We start from the raw sequence: 25,865 nt of genomic DNA, 5'->3' as shown, positions 1-25,865 counted from the left end.
GAAATTGTATACAGCAACTTGAGAACAATAAAGTGACGATTTATCCCATGAGAAGATTATCAGGAATATTATCAGTCTCCTGCATATACTGATACATTAATTTTTCTTTTCTACACTGTTAGGTCTCATTCTAGTGCAGACATATTTCCCCATTCTCAGCAGCCATTCCCAGTTTCCCTGTGTTGGCACCTTTTGCTGACAGTCAAAGCCTTAACATCAAGCAGCAGCTCCGGCTTCTGCTTCTGTGCCTTTGTTCCATGGCCCTTCCCTCAGCAGGCAAGGGAAGTAGCCTGAGGCACCAGCATGGCCCACCCTGATTGAGAATCAGATTTCAGAAAAGAATGCATTGTCCTCAGGCACAAATATGAAAATCAGCTTTTTGGGTATTTCTGACTCTACTGGAGCTCCAGCCCTAGGTCACGTTGCGCTTGAGGAAGCCAAGGAGATGTGTAATGGCTGAGGATGTGTGGAGTTAGAGATGCATGTGAGAGCATGTAAACTCAGGTTGGTGGGAAATTGCCTTATTTGTATGTATGCCTTGTCTGAATAGACCTGTTGTACCCTATGTCTTATCTAAATATAAAATAAGGCACATTTGCAGCAACTTGTTTTTCCCTTCCTCTCCACCACTTCAGGATACCTGAATTCAGTCTGTTGATCATCCACTATCTTAGCTGCAGCCAGGGAAAATCAATAAAAAACACCCTACTACAGCTTGGAGAGGCGTTCTACACAGAGGCCAGATTTTGGGGTTTACACTAATGCTTGCTTTATTCACTGAATATGCTTTCAGTTTTCATACTGTGAGCTCACGTTTGGATTTTGTGTTCTTTTTGAGAATACATATGTTAAATTTGAACGAGTGTTGAGTTTCCCATATGAGGATCCTTCAAAAAAAATTCCATTTGGACTATTTCAGAATCAGAAATGTTCAAACTTGTCAGACCGAGTCTGTGAGAATTCTAATAATTGATTAAATATTTTTTAAGAAAAATGCAAATATTTCAATAAGAACTCACAGAATTACATCCAAAGGCAAAGGAAAATCTTCAGTCTTCACTAACCTCAGCAGGCACTAGATCATGCTCCTTTACAGCAGATTTTAATGGTCAAACGCAGAACATTTGTATGCCTCAGTACTATGGAAAGGTGCCAATAATAATAATCCCATTGGGTAGATGATAAACTTGCTCATGCTGAGGTCAGTGCTTGGAGGCAGAGCCTACATTACCTTCTCCACTGACAATGTCTCAAGTACACATGCTGAGCTACTGCCAGACAGCTGGCACATCAGCATAAAATTCAGTGCAACCTGCAGTGGTGTGCAAGAAATGGAACAAATAGCTGTGTGATTTAGCTCTTGCTCCTGTGGTTTAACTGCTGTTGGCACAGTTTCCAGCTGATTTAAAACAAGCCCAGGTATGTGTACGTGACCTGCTGTTGGAGAACTAGCAGGTAGACATGAGGACATAAAACTCCCATGATTTACTTCTGTCTTTTCAACAAAGTTGGTGGGTTTTTTTAGTTTGGACCTAGTAGTTCATATGTTTTATTCTCCTTGAACAGATCTGTCTTCTCCCATCTATGTATCCTGCTATTACAATTATTAGCATTTTGTTATATTATCGTACTGCATTCTTTTCAGTTTGCTGGCATACAGAAATTTCTTTTAAGATCTTTTTCTCCAGATATCATTATCTTTTGTTGGCTACCAAATTTGTTTGAGTGCATTATTGTCAAATGCATATATTAGTTTGAATTTTCCTTTCTTTGAGATTCTATTTCTGTATAAGACAATGAGATGTATAAAGACTTAAGATGACTTTAATGCTTCATCTCATTAGAAAAAGTGCAATTGTTAATGACTAAAATGCACCTCACAAAATTCTAAGTGATTCTATGCTTGAGACCTTAATTACAGAGAACTTCATTCCTTAATTAATGTAACCCAGACATAGATCTATAGTCTTGATGCATAAAAATTTAGTTCCTGCCATGGGTATATTTTTAAGTTACAAATGACATGAAAAAGAGGTGAAGTTTTCTGGTATTTGTTAGTTGTAATATAAAAGGTAGCTGTTTGACACTTGTAAATCTGATGCTGTTTATCATGTTATCACAGTGCTTGGCTCAGGTTTTTATCTTCTTTTTATATGTATGTGTGTATGTATATGTTTTAATTCCGCTCAATCCTACAGGCACCTAGTCTGAAAAGTAAATATACTGACATGTATAGATGACCTAAGGTTCCATACTTAGACATTTGAAATGTAATGGGGAGAAGCCACTGTGTGAAACAACAACTGGGGAAAAAAAATCAAAACGGAAGCTTTTTCTTTAAAGTAAGAAAGGATATACAGCTGGAATCTTTTACTCTGATCCACTTAGTAGCATGATGTTTAGTGACTCTAAGAGATAATGTACTTAAATAGTTAATTCTAGGGTTGATCCTCCCCTAAAACTGAGCTAGGAACAAACGCTGAAATGACTTTTCAAAAGGGAGGGACGGGAGGAATTCTGACCTTTCTCCCAGTGCTTTACAACGTGAAACCACAAAGCAATTGAGGAATCAGTGCACGGCACGTGGATTAAAATGCTTCCTAGAAGCAGCTAGTACTGTACACTGCCTCAACCCTCCTGAACTTTCTCAGTAAATACAGCAGCCTGACAGCCTGGCTTCCCCGCTGGGTGGATCCTGCAACTCCAGGAGGGAATGGCACTTCTTGTTTTTAATTAAGAAAGGTGAAAGGTGAATTAAAACTAGCTGTTTGGCAAGTCAGAGCAAGGGGCTGAGTTTTGAAGAGCACCAAGGAGGAGGGTGCTTTCTTCTTTTCTTTTCTTTTTTTTTTTTCCACTCTCCCTCCCTCCTTTTCTGAATGAATTGCCTTGCAGGAGGGACTGAAAATACAGCTTCTTCCCGAATCCACTGGCAGAGTTACTAAAGAGAGCTCAAGACACAACACTGCAGAGTGACGCCTTGGAATGTCCTCCCACTTTGTAAACAATTGTCCTAGGGAGGGAATATTTTTACATGACATTTGCACAGCTTGACAAATGGCTAGCTGAGACTGTGTGCTTCTCTGATGAACACTGAATTTCCCGTAGAGATACCCCACAAACTGACCAAAGAGAGAGATCTAACTGCACTGGGAAAGTAGAAGTGGAACTTGGAGCCTTAAAAAACTCATCAAAACAGCAAACAAACATCAGCAGTTAAGTGAAGAGAGCAAGAATTTCATCTTGGGCAGAATGGCATCTGCCCAGGACCTTTTAATCCTGGTACTATATGCCTGGTTACTAGAGTTACCGACTGGATGTCATGCAACAGATACAAGGCAGCCAAGGTTACGTCTGTCACATAAAGGTAGGTCAGTGTGTCAGGTTTTTAAAGACTTTATGCTAATACAAGTTCATTGGCTTCAGTAAATGTACTACCTAAGGGTTAAATTATGGTCTTTGGCAGAGTAATATATTCTTGTCCAGAAATCTTGTGAATCGTTTCCTTGTCCTAAACTGCATCCATTTTTTTTTTGGATGAAAAACTGAATTCAGGGAGATTTAAGGCACTCACAGTGATGATTTTAGGTTACTGAAATATTCTTCCACCTGACAGTATATTTGCTTGTCAGTCTGTTTTATCCTCTATGCTGTAAGAAGCATGTCTAGTCTCTAATGAGGGGAAAAGAAATGGAGAAGATAATCTGAAATTATTGTTGAATAAATATACTCTTTTGCATCAAGTAATCCTTAAACAGTTAAATGCCTGTTTCACTTTTAGAATTCTATCCATCTACAAATATAGCTAAGGCAAAAGACTGAATTCCTGTGCAACCATATGATTCATTTTCTGAACTAGCAAGTGTCATCACACTATAATTAAAATGACTAACTGCCAATGTAAGTCTGCTTGCAGTTTAACTGAGCTACTCAAAGAAAAAAAATATTATTTTGCCTGACATACATATGTAGAGTACTTATAACTTTTGTTTGTTTGTTTGTTTTAAATTATTAAGTAAGAATGGGTGCATGATGCATTTTTCCTTAGCCCCTTCAGAATATCTTCTTGTTCCATGGTAGATTGAATATGATGTAAACTCTTCCTAATGACTTGATTTTAATCCTGTATATATATAAAACATGTGTTCACAACCATGACATTTCAGTTCTCTGTACATACATTTGTTGATTATGTGCTTAGAAATATATGACAGACAATTATTGCAGTAGAAGTGAAAAAATGTAAGTGTGCAAGGTAAATTGATGATTGGCCAATCAGTAACATTTTGATATTACCTCTTATACAGAGATAAAAAGAAAATGTCTTTTTGCTGACATAGCTGGGAATGAACAAATGCTAATTCACTCAAGAACATTTCTGTGGTTATGAAAGTGATAACTAAGCTGCAGCAGTGGGAAGTACATTAGGATACCTATTTTAAGAATGGCTAAGATTTAAGAATTAGTATCAGCTCCAGCTCCACATGTAGACAGCTTTAGTCTAAACAAGGTTTAATTGTGCTTTATATAGCAAGCTAAATTACCAATTATAAAGAAAGGAGAAGCTGAATAGGATAATTGGTCTGAATGCCTTGCTAGGAAGCTATAAGAGATGGGGTTTGCTTTTATAGGGCAGTGAAACATGATTTAAAGAGAGGCTTGTCATGGAAAGCTGTCTTGTAAGTAAGCAATTGATTGCTCTCAATAAAATAAATTATATGACCCCTTTAATATATAAACCACTTCTTTTTTAACCTGTGGTTACAGAGTACAGTAGGAATGACTGGCATATGCTGATTATATAATCCTGTCACATCTCTTGCTGTTGAAAATGTGCATGTACACATTGATTTTTTCCTAGATGTATTTGCTAAGGGCATCATTATTATTGATATTTGTTTGCTTGTGATGGGGTAAGGGAGATGAGAAAAGCACAGTATATGAGACAAATAGACCTACTGTTATGTTGGTTCAGGACTCTGGCTTAGCTGCCAGTTTTGGCAAACTCCCCATTAAGGTGCTGAGACTATTAACTGCTTCTGTGCTTACTTACAGAAATAATTGTTTTTCCCATGATTGGAATCAGTGTATACTACTGCATACTACTTCCATTTTCAGCAGGGAGCCAGTAATTTGACCATAACACATCATAACTCTGATATTTTAAAGGAGATTTAAAAACATCCATTTCTCACAGAACGCCAAACCTTGCCCGCCTGATCTCAGTTCATTCAGATCCAGTGACATGGACAGATCTGTCCCAAGTAAATTCTCTAGCATGAAAACACACATCACCATCTTATATTTTAACTTGTACAATACCCTGTTGTGTTTTTCACACTTGTGAAATGTGACTGGTTTTACAAGCTGTGTTGCAACCAGGGAGTGCCTGGCCACATATCCCAAGCCAAAGGTTAGAAATGGCATACCTGCCTGCACCCTGGGAACAGCTATTGCAGTCCTCCCATCCAAAAGAATGTAGCGACCAAGCATGAAAACAATGAGTGAATGTTGTTGCTGTATTCACTAATCAAACAGGAACAGCAGGAGGGTCCCTCATCTTAATTGCATTTACTCCAGAGAAAGGCTGCTGTGGGTACCAGCTAGGCATGGGGCAGTTACGAAGAGGTGGTCATGCACCCTCTTTACAAAGCTGCTCCAGCCTTCACTGTGAGTTGTGTGATACAGACAATGAAGCCCATATGTGTAAATTTTCAGTGTTGAATAGCTGTAAATTTAGTTAAAAATTCCACCGCAAATAGCCAAAACCGTGAAAGTGGGAAGGCCTGCTCACTGCCTCCCTTTGCAACCATGGATGCTGGTGTTTAATTGGGATTCAGGCCAAAACACGCTAGTACTAACTGGTAAATTAAAAGCTTCCATGATGAGTATGATGAGGTTTATGGACATGATATTTTTTTCTGTTATGGATGAAGTACTTAAAACTGGTCTCTTTTAAAATCTTGCTACTTTAAAGAGCCAAGACAATGCTTCCATGAATTAGGGACTGTGATTTTTATAAATTCTCAATATTTTTTAATTTTGTTTTTAAATGATGCTCAGTGAAAGTGTAGTGGAATGACAGTGAATGAGAGCTTTTTGCTCTCACAGCAAACCAAGCTTCACCTGCAGCACATTCATATCTCCAAAGCCACTGCAACAAGATCATGTCCTAACCTTTGTGCAGAGGGGTCACCTGATGGATAGGAATACCACAATCCCCTTGCCAATTAAAGGATATATTGTGCAACCCCTGCTTGACTCTGTGGCCATTTACTCAGCTTCAGTGGGAGTTAAAGTTCTGCATTCTTGCACTACTGTAAAACCTGTCAAGTTAATGCAAAAGGTAGTGGTGTTTTTTAGTAGGGTAGAGAATGGTCTTTATTCACAGTAAACTCAAACATAAGAATTTTGCTATTCCATTATATATAGGATTAGAATTAATCCTGTAACTACCTAACATTCATTTTATGGGTCTAACTTCATTTTTAGTAAGCTATACTATATTTATAACCAGGTGTTTTCCACAAGCTGTCAGCTTGTTTCTATCAGAAAATTTGCACAGCAATTAGTACTACTTGTGGTATTAGTGGTATGATAGCATTAAAGGCCAGTGTTTGATGATGACCAATGAAGATCTTGCTTGCAGTAATAATGTAGTCCAATAGCTTCATGTTGATTTGTAGAAGTAAAAGTGTAGTATTGCTTGTTCAGTACTAGAGAGAAATAAATTTCTACATTTTTAAGTTATAGGTTGACAACTACATTTAAAAATCATTAGCTCATTTTACATGCAGGACAGGCTCTGCCTAATGAGGTATTAATGGAAACCAAGCTTCAACCCTATTCTTTATAGGCTGCTGGTTAAATTCTTTCCCAGTATCCCCCAGTTTGAGTTCTTGCAATTGGAAATATATAATTAAGGTGAAATCAGCACATACTGTATGTTAAAAAGAAGCTGTTTTAATTACAGATTGAAATGGATTGGGTTTCCAGAGGACAGGAGAGATATATTTATACAAGCATAACAGAGCTACACTAGAAACATGTAGGCCTGAGGAGGCCATGAAGTATCTAATAGTGTAAATCAAATACTACGCGTGTTCTGCAGCGCGTTTCTGTTTGTGGTTTGTTGCCTCTAGCTTGCAAATATGGTAAAAAGCAAAGTTAATACTGTATGAAACTGGGCTGCTGAGCACCTACAGCAGTCTGTACAATTTTGTTGTTGCAGTGGGACCTGGTATAGACAGTTATGTGGTACAATTTGCAGATCTTGAGGGATCTGTTTTCTGTTTTACCCATTTACATTGGAGGGACTTGAGGGATTTTGTCATCACCTGATCTCAGGTTGTGTACCTATGCACTGGGCACATCTTGTCTGGAAAAAGTAGGGTTAAGTAGCAGTTGTTCCTATCTTATCCGTCCGAATGTCTATCTTTAACATGATGCAGGAACTGCTTGTTACTTTCCACAGTAAAGTCAAGCAGCAGCAGGTGGAAGGAACAGACTGAATTCAGAAAGAAATAATATAGCTTAGCAAATTTATTGTCCAAGCATAAATATTTCAAACAGTAGCAGCAGACAACTAAAAAGGGAGAGCTGAGAAGTTAAAGAGGAAAAGTTATATATGTTCATATATAGATATTAATGTGCAGAATGTGCAATATGAAACATTTAATGTAGAAGGATTTTTGTTTGTTAAGTCTAGCTAATCATGTTTAAGGGTTGCTGTGGTCTGTTATAGCAGAAAAATGTTTCATTGTCATTTGCAGGACTCAGACTTTCACCACACCTCCTATAACGTTCTTGATAATTATAATTCACAATTCATTTTAATTAATACTAGGAGTTTCATCATGCCTAACCGTGATATCCGTGTCTGTTCTCCAGCTAGGTGGCAGCAACATTTACTCAGGTACTGATGGCTAAACTGAATAATACAAATATAAGGAATTTTTAGACAGATATTTGTGAATCTGGACCTAGGTCAGTATATTCAAGCAAAGGATTTTCCATTACTAATCATCTGGCCACATAAATCATAACTAATTAGTAACTAGCCACATGACCCATAACTGAATCATGACTAATTCAGTTTCATGCACAAAAAAAGTCTATTTTATTTTTAACAGCTTTCACTGTAATAGAGTTTTTGGTTTTGAATAAGTAAGAAAGATTAGTTTTCCTACAAAGGCAAATTTGAGAAAGATGTTAATTCATGATAGATATGCATCATCTTGAATGTAACAGAATAAGAATTTAGCCTGTGGTCTGTGCTTACATACAGTCTAGAGAAATCTGTGTAAAGAAAAGAAAGATTATTACATGTATGCATATAAATACATATATATGTATGTATAAAATATGTGTGTGTATATTGGAGAATTGATTGAAGTTTGGAGTTTTCTCACAGTGAGTTAAAAAGCTGTATAATTCCAAGGGTTTAGTAAGTAAAGACCTGTGTTAGCCTTTATTATGACCCCACATCTAAATGTGTTTGGGAATACGAGCTGATAACCAAAATGATAATAAGCAACCTCTTCTTACCCAAATTCCCAAGTCCCCATAGAACTCAGTGACAGCTTAGAAATATCTTAGGGAAGGATGCACAAATACACTGTATCACTTGTGGGGTACATAGGAGAGCTTTAGCATCCCTTCTCTCTCTCACTGGACAATTCATTTTTTACAAAAAAAATAAAGCAAACTTGGTTTATTATTCATACATATCACAAGAGGTGACTAGCAGTAAGTTCAGGAGTGTTTCCAAGTAATCCTAGAGGGACTTGCTCACAAAGACAGGAATTTTTTGGCAGAGAATCCATGCTACTTCCTTTCATAACTACATTTTGTTGACAAAGGCTTCTGTAAGTATTGCTGTAGCAGAACTCTGAGGTGATAAGCACCACCACAGGGGATGCAAGAAGCAGACTGTTTGCTGAGTAACTTCAATCACTTTTCTGCTTTTGCTCTAAAGAACTACCATGTGAAGGTGCAAGACCAGAATATCCTGCATGCTGCTGCTTCCATGCAGCTACCTCCCTGATTTCAAAGTGATAGCACCACCTGCTATTTAAACTCATTATTATTTCACTGAAAGCAAGTATTACATTTTCCTTGACTGGAAAAAAGGATTAATGCTGTTTGTATGGTTTACAAAAGGCTGTGCAAGGGTGATTATCTGTGTCAGGCCTTTGAGAAACTTTTGTTCAATAAATATTCCAAAAGTGTGCAATGGGAATACTAAATATTATTTAAGATGCCACCCTGTTTTTTTTTCATGTAACCAGGCAAATATGATGAAGTTATAACATGCAGCCAGCATTAATAAAAAAATCTTAATTTCTTAAAGAAATCCATAGCCTGCAGCTATAAAGATTATTATCTTTGTTTTACAGGAAAAAAAGCCTTCTTAAGTATACTATTTACAATGTTTTGTGTTGGTTAGTTAATATTTAACATTTAAATAATCAGTTAAGTATACATGATTAAACATGAAATAAAATGTTAGAAAAAGAATGAAAATACTGCATTATAAAAAAAATCAGTAGTGTAGTTTAGTTATAATTCCAAATTCCTCTAAGGAAAGGAGATAGATAAATTAAAAAAAATAATATTTGAGAAGTTTTTTAAATAAAATCTTTTATTAAATTGATGGAAAAAGTAAATGGTCATCACCAAGACCCAGTTTGAGGAACTGAATGACTTTACTATGTATGTTAAAACAAAACCATCATAAATTGTCTCGGAGCATAGCTTCAGAATCAAATGTTACCAAACTATGTTTTCCCCACTTTTATCGTCCCACATTGACAAATTCCTTTGTCCCTTGATCTTGGTTCTTCTGATCCTCAAAGCTAAAAGTTCTTACTTTGAAAGAGATATTTCACCTCTTAAAGAATTAAGGTGAAGGCTGACTTCACTGTTTTTCTCCTCTTCTGTTAGTTTTGGTGAAGCAAAAAACTGATATTTTCACTCATGCTTCATCCCTTTAGCAAACTGTTTTATAGCAGTCTAAAGACTTTTTCTGTTCTTTAAAACAATGTAAAGCAGGAATGAGCTCAGTTTTTTCTCACCCTATGATGATTTTCATGTCTATAAAATTCCCCTAAACAAAAGTGTTTTGAGAAGATTTTATTTTATTGTAAGAAATTTTGTAGGAAGATGACATTATAAACACAAGGAAGTGCTTCTCTGTTTCTTCTCAGGGTTTCTCTGTTACGTTTCTTAGTGCTAGGCCTTTTCAGAGGATTTATAAATTGCAGCAATTATGATCAGGCATCTGGTTACACTGTTTAGCCACACTGCTCTGGTGAGTATATCATCTTAATGATGAATCTTTGCTTCTCTTCTAGACTCTCATGATTGTTTTACCTGTAATTTACAGAACCTCAGGAATATAATGTAATGTAAAAGGTTTCTTTTACAGTTTCTGTGCAAGTATGTACAAGAGTTCTGTAACCACAAAGTTGTCAACAAAATGATGCCTGCCAAACATCTTCGCCTTGGCATGATACACAGACTGTGTGTATAGCCAATAGCTGCAAAACTTGGATCACTCATGTAGCTGAAAAATAATTTTTGATGGCCTAAAAATTGAATCTCATTTTTAGATTACTTTTTATTAGTCTCAAGTGAAAGCAGATAATTGGTGGTTGGTTATGTCATGTCTTGCTACCTTGTCTCAATATAGTACTTGGTATGCTTTATTACCTCTTCTGTCAATCAGAATCTGCTCAAATCTTATTAAAAGCCAATAGGAATCTTGTAGTTACATACAATGACCTAAGATTTGTCCTTGAATTCAGTACAGTGTTTCAGACTAAAGCTTCATTTGCCTGATGGAAGTGCCATCCATTTACCTCATACATTTACAGTACAAAATCAATGAAGCTTACCGGGAAATAGCAATACTCACTGCCCTGTTGTCCATTTGCTTTCCATAGAGAAACTTGGTGCCATAGCACTTTCTGTAACTCACCTGCCTGTCACTGTTTGACTCCTGGTAATTAGATCTTCAATACCAAGAAATGGATTAAAGACTAAAGTTTTCAATATTTCTTCAGGTTAAAAAGTCAACATAAAGGAAACCCTGCAATAACATACTAGCAAAGACTAAATTTCCACAGACATACAACATCTACCTTCTAAAGTTGTATTGCCGTTCTTAGTTGAATTTGCTTGATAGGAGTTTTTATATCAGAAACCTAGTTGTGAAGGGTAACTTTCCAGCCAAGGGGGGTTATATGAGAGATATGAGATTTTTGTTCATGCGATCAATTACAGCATAGTTAAAAAGATCCCTGAGAATATTAAATGTCAGAATACAGAAGAATTAAAAGACAAAAAAAAAAGTTGTTCACTAAAAATAACTCCCTCCAAGCTCAACCAACCAAAGATTGTTAGCCAAATACACGAGAAAGAAAAAAATAAATATCACTGATGAGCAGAAGACGTTCATTATTTATAATAATTTGATGACAGGCAATATATAGTCTTCTTCAGACTGTGATTTGGCAGCAGCAGCTCCTAAGGAAAAATAGATGTTTATGATCCCTGTCAAATCATGTTGTTAACATTTCTACTTCATCAGTAGTGAAGAATTTCTGGGTTTAGAAAATTTACTAATTCAGTGCAGCATGTAAACGTTTTCTTCTGTTTCTATTTTTTTAAATCTCCCCCCCAAAAAAAATTATTACAAACAATTTCGAAAGGTACTAGATTGGATACCTCTAGTATAATAATGAGGCTTTTTTGCAATCTATTTGCAAAATAATTCTCTAAACCAAGGAACAAGTGCTTGGAGGACAGGCATTCAGTGAAAGAAGACTTCATTCCTCTTAACATTCTTAATGTAACTATTCTCTACTTCTTCTCTGTTTATTTTTATCTAAAGGATTCCTGACTTCATACTGTGAAGCAATTGAAGCTTCTGTGGGGAGTCAAACAATGGGCTTTTGACTGTTGCTAAGTTTGCTTTATAGGCTTTTTTTTTTACAACACATTTGTTTAATAGGCCTAGTAAAATGGTGAATGCAGCTGTAAATATATCTTTTATTTGTTGATGTGCAATAAACATCACAGAGATGTTGCCCTTCTCTTACTCTGATCTTCCTGACACTGGTGAAAGGAAATTGTACAAAATGAATGAAAAGTGCCTTAAACTGCAGAAAACAACAGTGCCCAAATACCTAAGGGTCAGTACCTTGTTTCTACTTTAACTGATGGTTTCTCCCAGCAGTGCTACTAAAGCTTAATAATAGTAAAATAATAGGTTGCTCGATGTGAGGGAATTATTCCAGATAGCACTATTCACTGGGGTCATCACTGAAGGTCATTTTTCAGCCAGAAAGCTAAAGGTTAGCAAGTGTTGCTCAATTCCATGAGCTCCTGCAGCCCTTTATTTATGATTGAGCTAAGTGCTTTCCCGTGGGTGTGTGGTAAAGGCAAAGAGTAAAGGAAAATAACCCCATTCCTTTTTGTATTAAATATTTCATCTGAGTTGATTGCAAATGATACGATGTAAACCCTGAAAATATGTATTGTCTGGGAGCCCAGAGAGACATAAGATGTCTTAGAGATCTTGTTCTTATTAATGTTCTCGCTGAAAAAAGATCTTGTCTTTATCTGCCTCTGTTTACATGTAGTAAGTCATTATTTTCTCTTCTCTGCTTATTTTAGGCATGACCATGTCCTTCTGCATATTTTCAGGTTACACAAGCATCTGAGATAACAATAATTTGTAAATATACTACCAAGGAGGTGTGAAAGTATTCAGCAGGTTGAGCATTTATGGTAGCTTAGAACCAGGCTGTAAACAGTCCCAAGCTCTTTACTGATCCCATAGTATTCCTTGTTGAATTACTGGACCTTCTGTGGTCAACATTCAAAAACTACAATTGGTTATTTCACTTGTAAAATACTTGAATTCTTGCAAATAAAATGCTTCATGTGTAGGAGATAAACAGTCACAGTAAAGAACAGTTCTCCAACATCTTTGAATGCAGCACTGTGTTCTTAAATTCTTAAGTGTTCTTAAATTCAGTGTTCTTAAATATACGAAACTAATAAAAATAGAACAGAAGCCTTATTTCACTGTTACGATAGCAAACCTCTCACAAACTTCTGTGACTAAAGAGTTGACAGGATATTCCTTGCTCCTGACTTTCTGAAAAACTGACGTGTTTGGTTGTTGCACTTAGCCTGGAAGTGTATTTCTGTCTTTCCTGATGAGAATAATTGTCAGCTTAAACCAGAGGCCTAGATTCTACTCAGATAAAAGTAGGTGAGATGGATTTGAGTTGAATATCTGATGATAGGTCTAGGATGTTACTCTAGGAAGGATAGTCTTTTAACTGAGAATGACTTACTGCAGATTTTACAAGCTGCAGCAGTATTGCCTTGATAACGTATAAGTGAATATATTATTAATAAATAGTGTGTCTTTGATCTGGTCTGGAAGATGAGGATGAAGATACAGTCACTTGAGCAGTGACTTGAGCAATGTAAGTAGTTACCATAGCTGCCGGACACATCTATCTCTGAACCACAGGAACGATCCATGTGTGCTACATCTGCTTCAGTGCACAATATGCTGACTTTGGTTAAGCACAATATGCTGATTTTGGTTAAGCATGATATACTGAGTTAGGTTAAGCAGCTTTCAGAACAGCTTAGACTAAACTGATTCACTATCATAGCTACCTGCCAGAGCTCAAGCTACTTTTTGGCTAAGAAGCAGTAATAAACAGAGGTTACATACAAGCTGTTTAAGCTATTTTCACTGTGCACAAAGCAGCCTTATAGACCATATCCTAAAACTTGATTCCAGAAATAGTTGATCGCGTGTGTATCTTTAATCAGACAAATGACTCCATTGATTAAAAGTTAAGTTGGGGTTTGTTTGCAAGATCAAAGTCTTTGTGTTCGTCCCTGTAGAATGATTGATTAAAACCAATCTCTTTTGCCTATACCTCAGGCATTAAAAAGCAACATGAAACTCTGACAATTTTGATTTATGTGTGTAATTTCTTTTTCTGTTTTATTCTTTGGTTAAAACACTTCTGAAAAGGCTTGAGACTTTGTTACAAAGAAAATGGTATTTTCAGAAAATGCTTCTTATATAGGTTATATAGAACATTAATATTTGTGAGTACTTGTCATTTGGAATTGTGAAATAGACGTTACAAGTGCTATATAAGGTCTCTATAATTTTCTTGACACAGAACAACCCTTTTGTTAGAAAACATAACAAATTACTTCATAATATCAGGTTAATGGATTGGATTTTTTTTTTTATGTGGTTTCACGTTTACTGCTTTAATGTGTATTAGCACTAAAACCCTTGAGCTGTAAAATTAGATCTCTGGGCTGTTGAAAACTCCTTGTACTCTTAATTTAAAAGTAAAACAAAACAAATATCTTGGAGCATAGAGATCTGAAAACAGCAATATCTGATGTTTATACATTCTTGTGAAACAGCTCCTGAAGTGCATTGTGAATTTGATAGCAGCATATAAATGGTCTACCCTAGGATAGCTGAAAGGTAACAGACATATTGACACGTACTGATATCTGATACTATTGCCTGGGAGTATTGCAGGACCCATGGGGAATATCTAAGATTTAGATTTGTCATGTCTTAGCATGTTTTCTACTTTAAAAGGTGTAAGTTATAAATTAACATGAAAAAAAGTAGATTTCTAGTCTATGACAAAAAGGTGCTTCAGAGTTTTTCTGAATTAGTCATACATTATATCCATAACTGAAATCCTGCTACAACCTTGTTGATGTCATTTGGCTTCTGTGCTTAACTGTTCACAACATGATGGTAAGTTTCCGCAGATGTTGATTTCTGTGAAATATCTGTCAGTGGTTTTGTTTTGTAAGTGTTTGGTCCTTCGTTCTGTAAGATCTGCTCTTGACAAACATTGTAATTTTGGTGGTAGAGGTTAGCTATTACCACATTCACCTGAGTCCCATAATTGTGGTTGTAGCTGCATTGCAGTAGCACAGGGTAATAGTGTGTTTCTGTTGGCATCATGGAGTTCTGCAGTTGTTTTCATAGGGATTGTAATAATGCTGATACTACTTAGTCGCTACAGGATTGTTTACAGACTTTTAAAAATGCATCTGAGAGTGCTAAAGGGTGGTGGTACCTCCTGAGAGCAGCTTGTATAATTGGATTAGAAAGCCTCGAGGCTGACCTTAACATTGTTGATTGGACTTAACTCATCTGTTCCTAACCTAAGCAGTTACTGGTTTTTACCCTTGGAAAGACCTCATACCTGCAGAAAGCATAAATGGTGAAACTCAGTAAACAACTGCTGGTAGCTATCTTGGATGGTGAAAATTAGAGATACAATGTGACTCAGAGAAGCTGTAATACCTGTAAAACATGTCTGTGTGCAATTTTAAACCAAATCTTTTATAATTAAATATTTTTTTTGGGGGGGAAGAAGAATCACAGTTCTTTTTTTTCATTGAGAGTTTTTCTGTTGAGCTGATTGGATCACCGATAATGTGTTAATAATCTGTTAGATTTGATAAATCTGGATTCACTTTGAGTTCTATGAAAAACTTTCAACAAGCTCCTGGGATCCTCAGGTATTTAAGTCTTGCCAAATCAATAAAGATTTGTTGTTTTTTTTTTTTCCCCAGTAGAATTATCTAACCTACATGTGAGAATAAAACTTTCTTCTACCTACCTTTTTGCCTAGTGAGACTGAAATATGTTTGACACCAGAAATAAGAAGCGTTAACAAAGACATGCCTCAGTAGCAGGCAATCATTAAAGCTGAAATAAACATGAAAAGTGAAAGAAATGTATTCTAGTCTCCTATATGCTTGTACCTCATGTCCCTTGGGCTTTCTTTGTTCTTTAACCTGCTAGATGATCTTAAGGTCCTTTCCAACCCTAACTATTCTATGAGTCTATGATTCTATGATTGTATGATTCTATGATTCTGTGAAATACTCTAAGACCGTACTCTCTTTATCAGTAGCATTTTTAGTATCTCTATTTCTTAACAAGTCACTCAATCCTTTCAAAGCCACACTCACCTTTCCTCATCCCTAACGTTTTCCCACTGCTGGACACATAATGGTATCCCAGACACTAAAGTCCCCCTTTATAGTAACTATTTCTCTCTCATGTAGCTTTCAACCTTATTCCTGGAACTCTTTATATTTATTAACCCCATTTTTGGCTCTTTAAAGGAGCAAAGGATGAGTGTTTCTTCATGTGCTTGTTGACCAGCCAGTTTACATGTGTTAATTGCCCAGTTGCCTGTTAATTGGATTAACTGGATCATTAATTTTGTTCTCCTATTTGGTTAAGGAACTAATGGAGTATTTCCATTTCTTAACTACTGAGTTTCATGAAACTAGGAAAACCTAAATGTTTTATAGACTACCCTTACTCCCCACCCTTTTCCCAATAAATTTGAAACTGATAAACGGTTTGTGTCCTAAGGATCAGTGTGATCAAGAATGCCTGATTTTCTTAGGAATTTGGATTTGTTTCCATCAGAAAAGAATAAAATAATATTTACCATGATAAATCATCATCCTCTCTTTTAGTCCTTCCAAACTGGTATTTCTGTGTGAAGTCAGATAACCTACTGTTAGTTCGGTGGTAATACAATTATCTTTTACAATAGTTCCTATGGAAATTTCAGGCTTTTCCTGTGTTACAGGTAGTTCTTTCTAGGAAGTCCACCTCATCACCAAGCACAATTTAACTAAAGATATTTTCTTATTTTATGAGTTAAAGGCACTAAGTTTGTTTTCGAGGATTAAGAATAAGAAATAAGTGTGTTTTGCTTCTTATTTTTATTGTGTTTTACCAATAATAAGGGATTGTGCAATAAATGAGTATTTGGAAGAGAGTTTATGTGGTAGTCCCTGTTTTCAGATGGCTTAAGGTTTTTATCTCAGCCCTTCCATATAGGATTTTAACCTGATCTTATTTTCAGGGGAGTCTTGGAGATGTACATACATATGGAGCTTTCTAGAAAGAGAATGCTAAAGCAAAAAGCCCAGAACTGAAGAAGGCTCCCCAGATCAACATGGTGTTAAAGGAAAAGAACATATGGGAAAAAAAGACCACATAAGCTCTATATGACTGTGGGAGATGAAAGAGCTGTTGATAGAAAAACGTATGGACTGGGAATTTTAAAGATCAGATAGCCAGCCTAGTGAGACAGGGCTACATCTAATGTAAATCAAGCCCACTATACCAATATCAGCTAGTTTTCAACAAAACAGTAATATGAACAGTTAAAATCAAACAAACAGACAAACAAACTTATCAGGCTAATTGATGACAAGTATATACACAAGCAAGATTAAAAATAAAATCTATGGTTATTAGAGAATGTTCTAATGTAGGGGTAAGGCAAACAAAAGCATTCTCTATTTACTTTGCATTATCTTAGATGGTGTCACTCTCAGTTCTGAGCAATAAACTAGTAATAAATTGTTTTATGTTGTGCTAACAAGCAATTTTATCTGTTAGTAACCTCCGTAGTACTTCAGTACAGCAACATTTTATTTAAAGTGCTTTGAGATGCTAAGTCAGATAAATTAACCTTTTTCCTTTTATTGATTGTGCTGTAAATGCATTCCAAAATTCTAATGTGCTGATAAAACCAAGTTTCTCCTTAAGCTGCTGCCATTTATTCTTTTGTAATGTTTATCTAGAGACTGTTAATTAAGTTCAATTTTGCAGATAGCATAGGAATGTAAAAACAGGCTTTGTGGTCTCTCAATTCCCAGAAACAGTAGCAACACTTTTAAAGAGAAAATGACGGGAGTTGTCTTTCAATTCTAGTCTCCACAGGAGCACTTACTTTTGCTATCAGTTTTTTAAATCAGAAATCCCATATGAACTGTCTTAGCGATGCTGAGGCTTCCATATTAATAAATTGAGGCACAGTGGGTTAAGTCATAGGTTCTGAAATGTAAAGGTTAAGAATAAGCTTTAGTTTCTAAAAAATACAGTGCTCAACATTGCAGAGAATTCTTGAAAAACAGTATTTTTCCAATATTGCCTAATATTGGACAAAATGGACAGTAAATTGAAAGAACTTTGCACTTGTTCTTTGAAATATTGCACTTTTTTTGGAAAGTCTGATCCCCCATTTTAAGAGTGCCCAAATTTGGCAAAATTGCTTTTTTTGATGAATGTCAATAAGTGCTGATAACTCCTTGTCAGTGAGGTAAACTGGTACATTTTCTCTAGGACAAAGGTTTATCATAAATACTTGAAAAAAAAAAAAATGTCTTGAAGAGGTATTTTCTTAAATTATTGTTGCAAAGAACAAACACAAGGAAATGTTAGCTGCTCATTTATTCCAAGGTAGCCCAGGTGATTTATGCATCCTGCAGATAATTTATCTGGTTTTGAGTTTGACTACTTGTTCTTCAGATTTCACTGTAACTTTGCAAATCACAAAGGAGTCAGGGGCACACTCAGTTTGCAGCAGTTTAGCAAATCATGTGGCATTAGGGTGCACATTCACAGCCTGCTGCAAGTACATTAAAGTTGCTTCACAGAATCATTGTAATTTGGGGCCAAATTCAGAGGCACCCTTTTATCACAGGTGAGCTGATGCATGTTAACTTCTCATTTCATCATAACCTGTTCATGTATCAAATCCCCATCAATTTATGTGTCATGGCTGGTTCTCTTCTGTTGGCCTCAGTGGACTGTTTCTTTTTTTTTAATGCTTTTTGATTGATGGAAAAAAGTAGAAATAAAAAAATCTAAAACTCTTTTTACTTTGCTTTGTGGGTTTTTTAGATTATTTTCATGATTCTTCAGGGTCAAAGAAAATGTATGATAGATATCATGCATTTGTGTAACTTCCAGCTATTAATAAAAAAAAATAATTAACTTTAAATTATTTTTGCCCTTTTTATTTTATTTTTGTATGTTTTGCTTTTGGAATCAAACGTCTTCTGAAATTTCGTACCATAAGTTTAATTTTTCTCTTTTGTGTTTTTTCTTTTTTAATATTGTTCCTCCTCTAAGACAACTAAATTTAATTCTGATGCCATCACTATTACTTGTGTCAAGTATAACTATTTTTTCAACTTTGATTGCTTCCTTTGATGTGTTCCAAAACAAAACATTCCAAGAAGGAATCGTTTAACATGCAAAGTAGAACTTCCTTAAATGTTTTCTTTTATTATGCCAGATAATCAGTGTACAAGAGAGATGTCCAAGACATTTTCTAATTTATTATTCTTTTGCATTACCTCATTGACCTCGGCTAATAGGCTTCTTGGCCAACGTCATTAATATTCTCTCCACCAGAAGTAGTACCATACCTTTATGGTACTTTCCATGTTCTGTACAGAAATTTCCTGACAAATTATCCATTATTTAAAACATTTGTCTGAGAATATAACTTATTTTATTTTGGTAATGGAATTGTCTAACTTTTGGTTCCTAGAGCTTTCAACTTTTTTCAGATACGAGCTTTATTTTTCATTTGCTCCTTTAAAATTCCACTGCAACATGAAAAAGCTAAAGAATTCCAGTATCAGTATGTGTTCACTCTGAGACATGGAAAAACATCAACTAGTTAAAATGATTAAACTTTTGATCTAAGGCAAATGTGAGCTCTTAATCTGCAATGAATTCCCAGGTGAAATTTATGCTGCCAAATTAATAGTCTATATTTCTGATGTACTGTTCAGGCTATTTTACAGAATTTTACAGCAGATGAAAACTTTTTTCTGCCCTTGGATAATCTGGGAAGACAGTGATATAAAAGAATAGAACAATAGATCATTCATGACTACTGAATAAGTGGCACCTTTTTGTTTTCCAAGCTGAGCATTTTTAAATTGAATACCCTTTTCTGTCTGTTTCTGTGTAAAAAGTCTACATTCCTTTGCATAAGTATTTTATAATGATGACTAACGATATAAAAATACATGGGATTTGTTCTAGTTGTAAAAAATCAGTACATAATGAATTCAGAAATATGTGATGAATAATGCATTGTCTCATATGTAATTTCAAGATTAATTTGTCTTTCAGCAGATGACCAGATATTTCTACAAAAATGTTTCATAGGAAAAGGAGAATAAAAAGGACAAGGTCACCCTACTTGCATATGTCACATTTGTATTAATTTTTTTGCATGCATTCAGGTCATTCAAATGATATTTGAACTATATTTCACATGCTGAAGCTCAAGTACAGCATATCCTCTGAACACTGTGTTTGGGACTTTTGTGAACGTATCTTCTGACTTTTTAGTGCTTCATTTGGCTGAGTGTCTTCTAATCTTTTCCAAATTTGGGGGGAACTTGTGTTTTTGGAAGCTTAATTAGTTTTGTTTTCACTGCATCCTCATTGCAAAATCAGGACAGAACTGACACACATACCACAGCCCAAGTTGGACTTTTCACTTTGAAGTACTAAACTTAGCTTAGGCATTCTTGTATGAATGAGAATTGAGTAAAAACCTAAGTTAACAATGAAGATGTGTGAACCTATCAAACATTGCTTCATTCTTTCTGTTCATAGCTAACTAAATCTGTGGAGGTATTTGTGGCATGCTGATGACTTTGTACTGATAGAAAGTAAAGCTGAGTTTAGGCCCTGATGGTAACTAATTAGATTGAAGCAGAGCATTCCCTTCTGATTCATAAAATAATATGACTAATTTTTCAGGACTTTAATGAATCCACACCCAGTTTCCGATTGTTTATGATTCTGCAGTCCATAAGAGCTATCATGCACTTAGGACTCTACAGCTGAACCTTTACCGGAAAATAAATAATCCGTGAGCATGCTCTTAAACAATTTCAGGTGGCCAGGAGGAAAGGGAGAAAGTCATTCCTTGTTGCCTCTCATCCCTTCCATCCTCTCCCCCCAAAACACAAACCAAAATCCACAAAACCAACCTCTAAAGAAATACTGGAGTTGGCTTCAGGATGATACAGGTTGATGTGTCAAAACTGGTCGAGTCTGTGCCACTGCAACACATTTCCCCTGGCATGGTTGCTTAAAATTACCTCAGCAGGCTTTGTGCCTATACATACTCCTAACATGCTACAACCAGAATAATGATGGGTATATAATTCACAACTTGTTGTAAGAATTTCATGTTGTGAGCCTTCTCATTCTTTATAAGGTCCAGGCCATCACAGCAGTAAGTCAGAGAGGAGCAACTGAAGAGTTTCATCTAAATTGATAAATTATTGTCAGCTTAATCTTGGCCAATACCTGTGTTTTTAAACACTGTCCCATATTGCCATTAGAGTCACATATCCCCTGGAGGAGGGGAGGTCTTTCTAAGCTTTCATATCTGTAATCAGTGTGACAGCTGGGCTGCTTTCCCTGGTAGGACACTCTTGATCTAACTAAAATTATTGTCATTCTGTAAGATCCTAATCCTACATTTGAGGTAGAAATGTACCTGTGAGAGACCTATGGAAAAGGTATGATGTTTGAAAGCTTGTTGATTTTTCCAACCATTTTGTCATTTGGAGCTGTAACTTCTATTTTCCTTACCCACATTCTAGGAAAATCGTTAACACACACTACAATGAAAACATGAGAATTAACTGACTTATTTTGAAACTAGTCACTAGCAAAGATTCACATAATGGCACCCTCAAAAACAATTACTTGGCTGAAATGAAAACCAAAACAAAGAAAGCAATGATGTGGGATATTGAATATTTGGATATTTTATTTAAATATCTCTGCTATTTCCCTTGTGGCTTGTTTTCACCCTTGTAGCTATAACTAGGATCAGAAATGGAAGTTTGAGAATATTCTAGAGGAAGATACAGAATTACAAAAGAATCCCTCAGATATGATTTCCTTTGCATGTCCCATCTTAAGTCAGGCCAATAACTCTGAATTTCTCACATTGCTAGTTCTATGCTTGGGAATATAATCTGAGGTAAGCAATTTTAGGGCAAATTGGCTATTTAGAATTGCTGGAATGGAAACTAGTGTTGCCTTTCTGCATCTACAATTGGTCATCTCAGGACAGCATGCATAAGCACACTGAAAATAGATTTGAACTGAAGAACTATATTGCATTATACAGCACTGTGCTCTGACACAGCCTGACACATCCTTAAATTCTCACTTGGCTTGAAAAATACAATTTTTCAAAACAGCTTTTTTTTTTTTACTGCCTCAAATTTCAGAAGGAGATGTGGGTTTCTCTTTACTTGAAATATTGTGATATTATTGGTTTTATTATTGTTTAAAATAACAACAAGAACTGCAGAAAATTTTAAGTCTGGTCCCAGATAAATGCAAGATAGATGAATCAGATTATATGTATGTATCTGTATCTTTTTACTCCTTATGAGTACACAGCTCACCCTATGGAAAATTGAGTTAGATTTCATGAATTTTTTACACATTACCTTTGAAAAGTCATACCCTTGCTCAAATGAATATATAAATTTTAGGTTAAATTAATACTGCCTTTTTTTTTTTTAAGGTGTAATAATAGTACAGATATAAAATAATCTTATAATAAAAATTATGCTCACTTTTTAGAGTATGTCAATGATCTTTAGAGAAAAAGTCCATATACTGATTTGAACACCTTGCCATTTGCTGTTTGCTTCTTGTATTGTTTTGGATTTCATCATTCAGTAAATATGTTTGTTGTTTTTATTAACTATTGTATTTTGCAGTATGTTCTTTTGTAACTTGTAAGGCATAATATGATTGCTGTTTTCTTGTTCTCAGTAAGTAGTTTTATAAATTGCTTACTAATTTTGTGACTATATTAAGAGATGTAAACTCTCAATTATTTGTAATCTTTGTATAGCTAAATACATTGTTTCAGTATCATACCTTGGTGTTTAAATAAAGCTTCCTTGCCATTTTAATACCACTTGAAGTTCTAAAGCCAGATTCCTTAATCCTGTAGGATTGTCTGGGAAATAGATGAACTGTTATAATATGAAGGCTAGCATGTTTTAGCTTTGTAGATCACCCTGACAGGAAGAGCCATTAACCACTTTGTCCTTCTCCCACCAGTAAATCCAGACCTTCAAAAGACACTGCATAACATGCTGCGACTTAAGCAACAAAACTCATGTTTTCAATTTTCTCTTCAAGACCAATTTTTAGTAGCCTGTGGGACACTGAAAGCTTGTACAGAGTTTAACAATTCCCATTCACTACATGTGATTGAGAAGCAGAGATCCCTGGTGTGTCAGCTTACTAGCGAGTAGATCCATGGAGTATAGCCAGTTTCCTGGACTATTAATTAAATCAAGGATATAGTTTTCTACTTCACTATACATCAGCTAGACAGTTAAGCATTCCTACACACATCTTGTGGAGCAATATTTTTTTCACCCTATATATTGAATTACCATGTGTCTTTCACCAGGAGAAAGTTCTGTTGTTCACCTGCAGTGATAAATAGTGGTTATTCAGAGAGAGCGTGATGTTCATAGTTAAAAAAAGGCTGTCCAGTTTTCTCCCACTCAGTGTATTCAATTGATTAGCTGAATTCTGTTTTAACGAAAACACGTGTAAGGCCAATAGTCTCCAACATAATCATAGAGAACTGGGGCCTTCAGAGCAGAAAGCGTCAGTATTGGAAGAGTTTTGCTTAGGAGATTGCACAACCTGATTACAGCAGTGATTGTTTCAATAAGAATATGTCTCGTCTCAACCTGTACATCTTGAAGTGATTGATTGTAAAAAGATGTTTGGGCAAGTGTGCAATAATAACCTTTGGGCAAATTTTGTTCACACCTGGCTGTTTCTATAACCTTTTTACAGAAGAGAAACCTGAAGAGTCTGAGACATGTTGTGTCATCTGGCTTAACTATTTGCTCTAAGTATTGGTAAAAACACAGTTTCACAACTTCTGCGTGATAAATCAATGTAAACTTTGTAGCAGTACAGTAGGAATAAGTCCTGGTGATGACAATGATGATCATTTTTTTCTTTAATGAATGCTGTTCTGTAAAATACACCTGGCATTTAGATCATCACACTTCAAACACCTTTTTTCCTGGAGTGACTACACACTTACTCATGAAGCAAATATTTCAATAGCACCACACTTTTCATCTCTCTGAAAGAATAGTTTTCGAATTTGGGATACAGAGTGATTCGGAGAAAACTCCAGGAACAAACTTGCCAACAAAGTTTTCAAGCTGACAAGCAGGTATTCTTTATTGCGGCGCCGGGAGACACGGGGGATAATTCCTCCTAACATTGTATTGCTATACAAGCCATCCTTATATAGTCCCTGGGCATACATACATATTCATGAGGCTACATGTGGATTACATCATTTTCCAGAGAGTTCCCCGCATGCGTACAGAATTGTGGTGGTGGTCTCTGAGGGTCGTTTACTTCTTCCAACGATCTTCATCACTTCTGGCAGCCTTTGAAGCACGCGCAGTAGATGCTCATACCAGTTTAATTGGTTCGTTAGCACCAGAGACATAATAATCCTCCTATCCTCCTACTTATCAGCTAGTTTAACTGTAGCCCATCCTGGACACCTGCAGTTCCCAGATACTCCTTATCCCTGTGTCCTGTACTTCTAGACTGCTTTTCTTAAAACTAGTCCAACTATAACTATTTATCTTGTGAGAATTCTCAGTATGTTCTCTAGCTGTACTCTATTTTTTTTTCTCTATGCATCATGCACCTCAGTAATTTTCCATTGTTACTGCTACAAAGCCATCAAACTTAACATTACTTAAAACTACTTATAAAGGTTTCTATATCCCATTTTGTGATTTTGTGCCCCTTTGTCTCATGAGTAATCTAGGAATTAAAATTTTCCTTGTTATGTTACATGTACATAAATTTCTACTTACACTTTCACAGATTATGCCAGTTAGTGGGGTATCCCAGTACTCAATTTTAATATAATCAAACTAGCTACCATTGCCACTCGTATCAGCAATAACTTCACTGGATTTACATCAATTCCATTTCTTTACATCAGTGCAGGTTCAGTATACCTATTGCTTCCTTGCCAGCACACATATGAGATGATGGATGATAAATAACTAAGTGGAAGCCCATTTCCCCAATATAAACAAAACCATTACAGGATTTATTTTAAAAGGAAGATATTCAAAACATAACTGAATTAGAGCACAGGAGATTCTTTTTTTTATATATAAAAATTACGCATCATCCTGGCAAAAGTAAGAATTTTAAAAGACCATTTGGAAGAATAAACAATTGGAAGCATGCTCCCTGTCACATTAACTTTTCGTTAGATTCAATTGCTAGAGGAAGTTCTAGTCACTCTCCTTTCAGCTACAAAACAGGTGTGAAAAGGAAGGACTGCAGGGAAGCAAGTCATCCTATATGTGTCAGTATGGATTAGCTTTTTATTTTTTCTCTTTACCTCAGCAAAGCATATACCTAGCCAGAAAGTTGGAAGGGAAGAGGGTGGCAGGCAAGTGGTACTGTTAAACAGGCTCAAACAAGGTTTTGAATGTGTCAGTACAGACCTTTGCTTTGTCTGTGACTAGGAACAACCTCTCCTAAAGGTTGACATCTGCCTGACGTTTTCAAACTCTTGTGTACAAAGGCAGTCATCACATCTGGCTACCAAGCTCAGTGTTTTGCTTATTGTTTCCACTCAATCTTTGGCCTTTCTCATGAATTCAACAGGGAATTATTGATTCACTGAGTTTGCTAATAACTTGAGCCAGTGAAGTAAAGATCAACTCTCCATTGTGTTAGGTGTTGAACAAACATGAGAAAAGAAAGGGTGGCAAACTCACCTGTGTCCCAGTTTAGGTGGAACTACCTAAGCAACAGTAAGGAAATTCTACTACCTACCTGGAAGATTATCACAGAAGAATTATTTATCACAGTTACT

The 25,865-nt window shown here is 35.8% G+C and overlaps 1 protein-coding gene across 2 annotated transcripts in view; it reads left to right on the top strand.

Moving 5' to 3' along the window:
• The first annotated feature begins 2,451 nt into the window (after window positions 1-2,451).
• Window positions 2,452-25,865, top strand: part of SEMA3E (semaphorin 3E) — a 134,876-nt gene continuing 111,462 nt past the window's right edge. The window contains exon 1 of one of the 2 annotated variants that reach the window (XM_061352221.1): window positions 2,452-3,364. In XM_061352221.1, coding sequence (XP_061208205.1) covers window positions 3,320-3,364 — 45 coding nt within the window. In that variant the 5' untranslated portion in view covers window positions 2,452-3,319. The remainder of the gene's footprint in view (window positions 3,365-25,865) is intronic. The other variant, XM_061352220.1, reaches the window with a different exon arrangement.

This window comes from Neopsephotus bourkii, unplaced genomic scaffold (assembly GCF_033783945.1).
Source record: "Neopsephotus bourkii isolate Nb327-2 ecotype Australia unplaced genomic scaffold, CSIRO-AGI_Nbou_v1 NB_638, whole genome shotgun sequence".
NCBI lineage: Eukaryota > Metazoa > Chordata > Aves > Psittaciformes > Psittacidae > Neopsephotus > Neopsephotus bourkii.
This window is presented reverse-complemented; position numbering and strand designations above follow the sequence as displayed.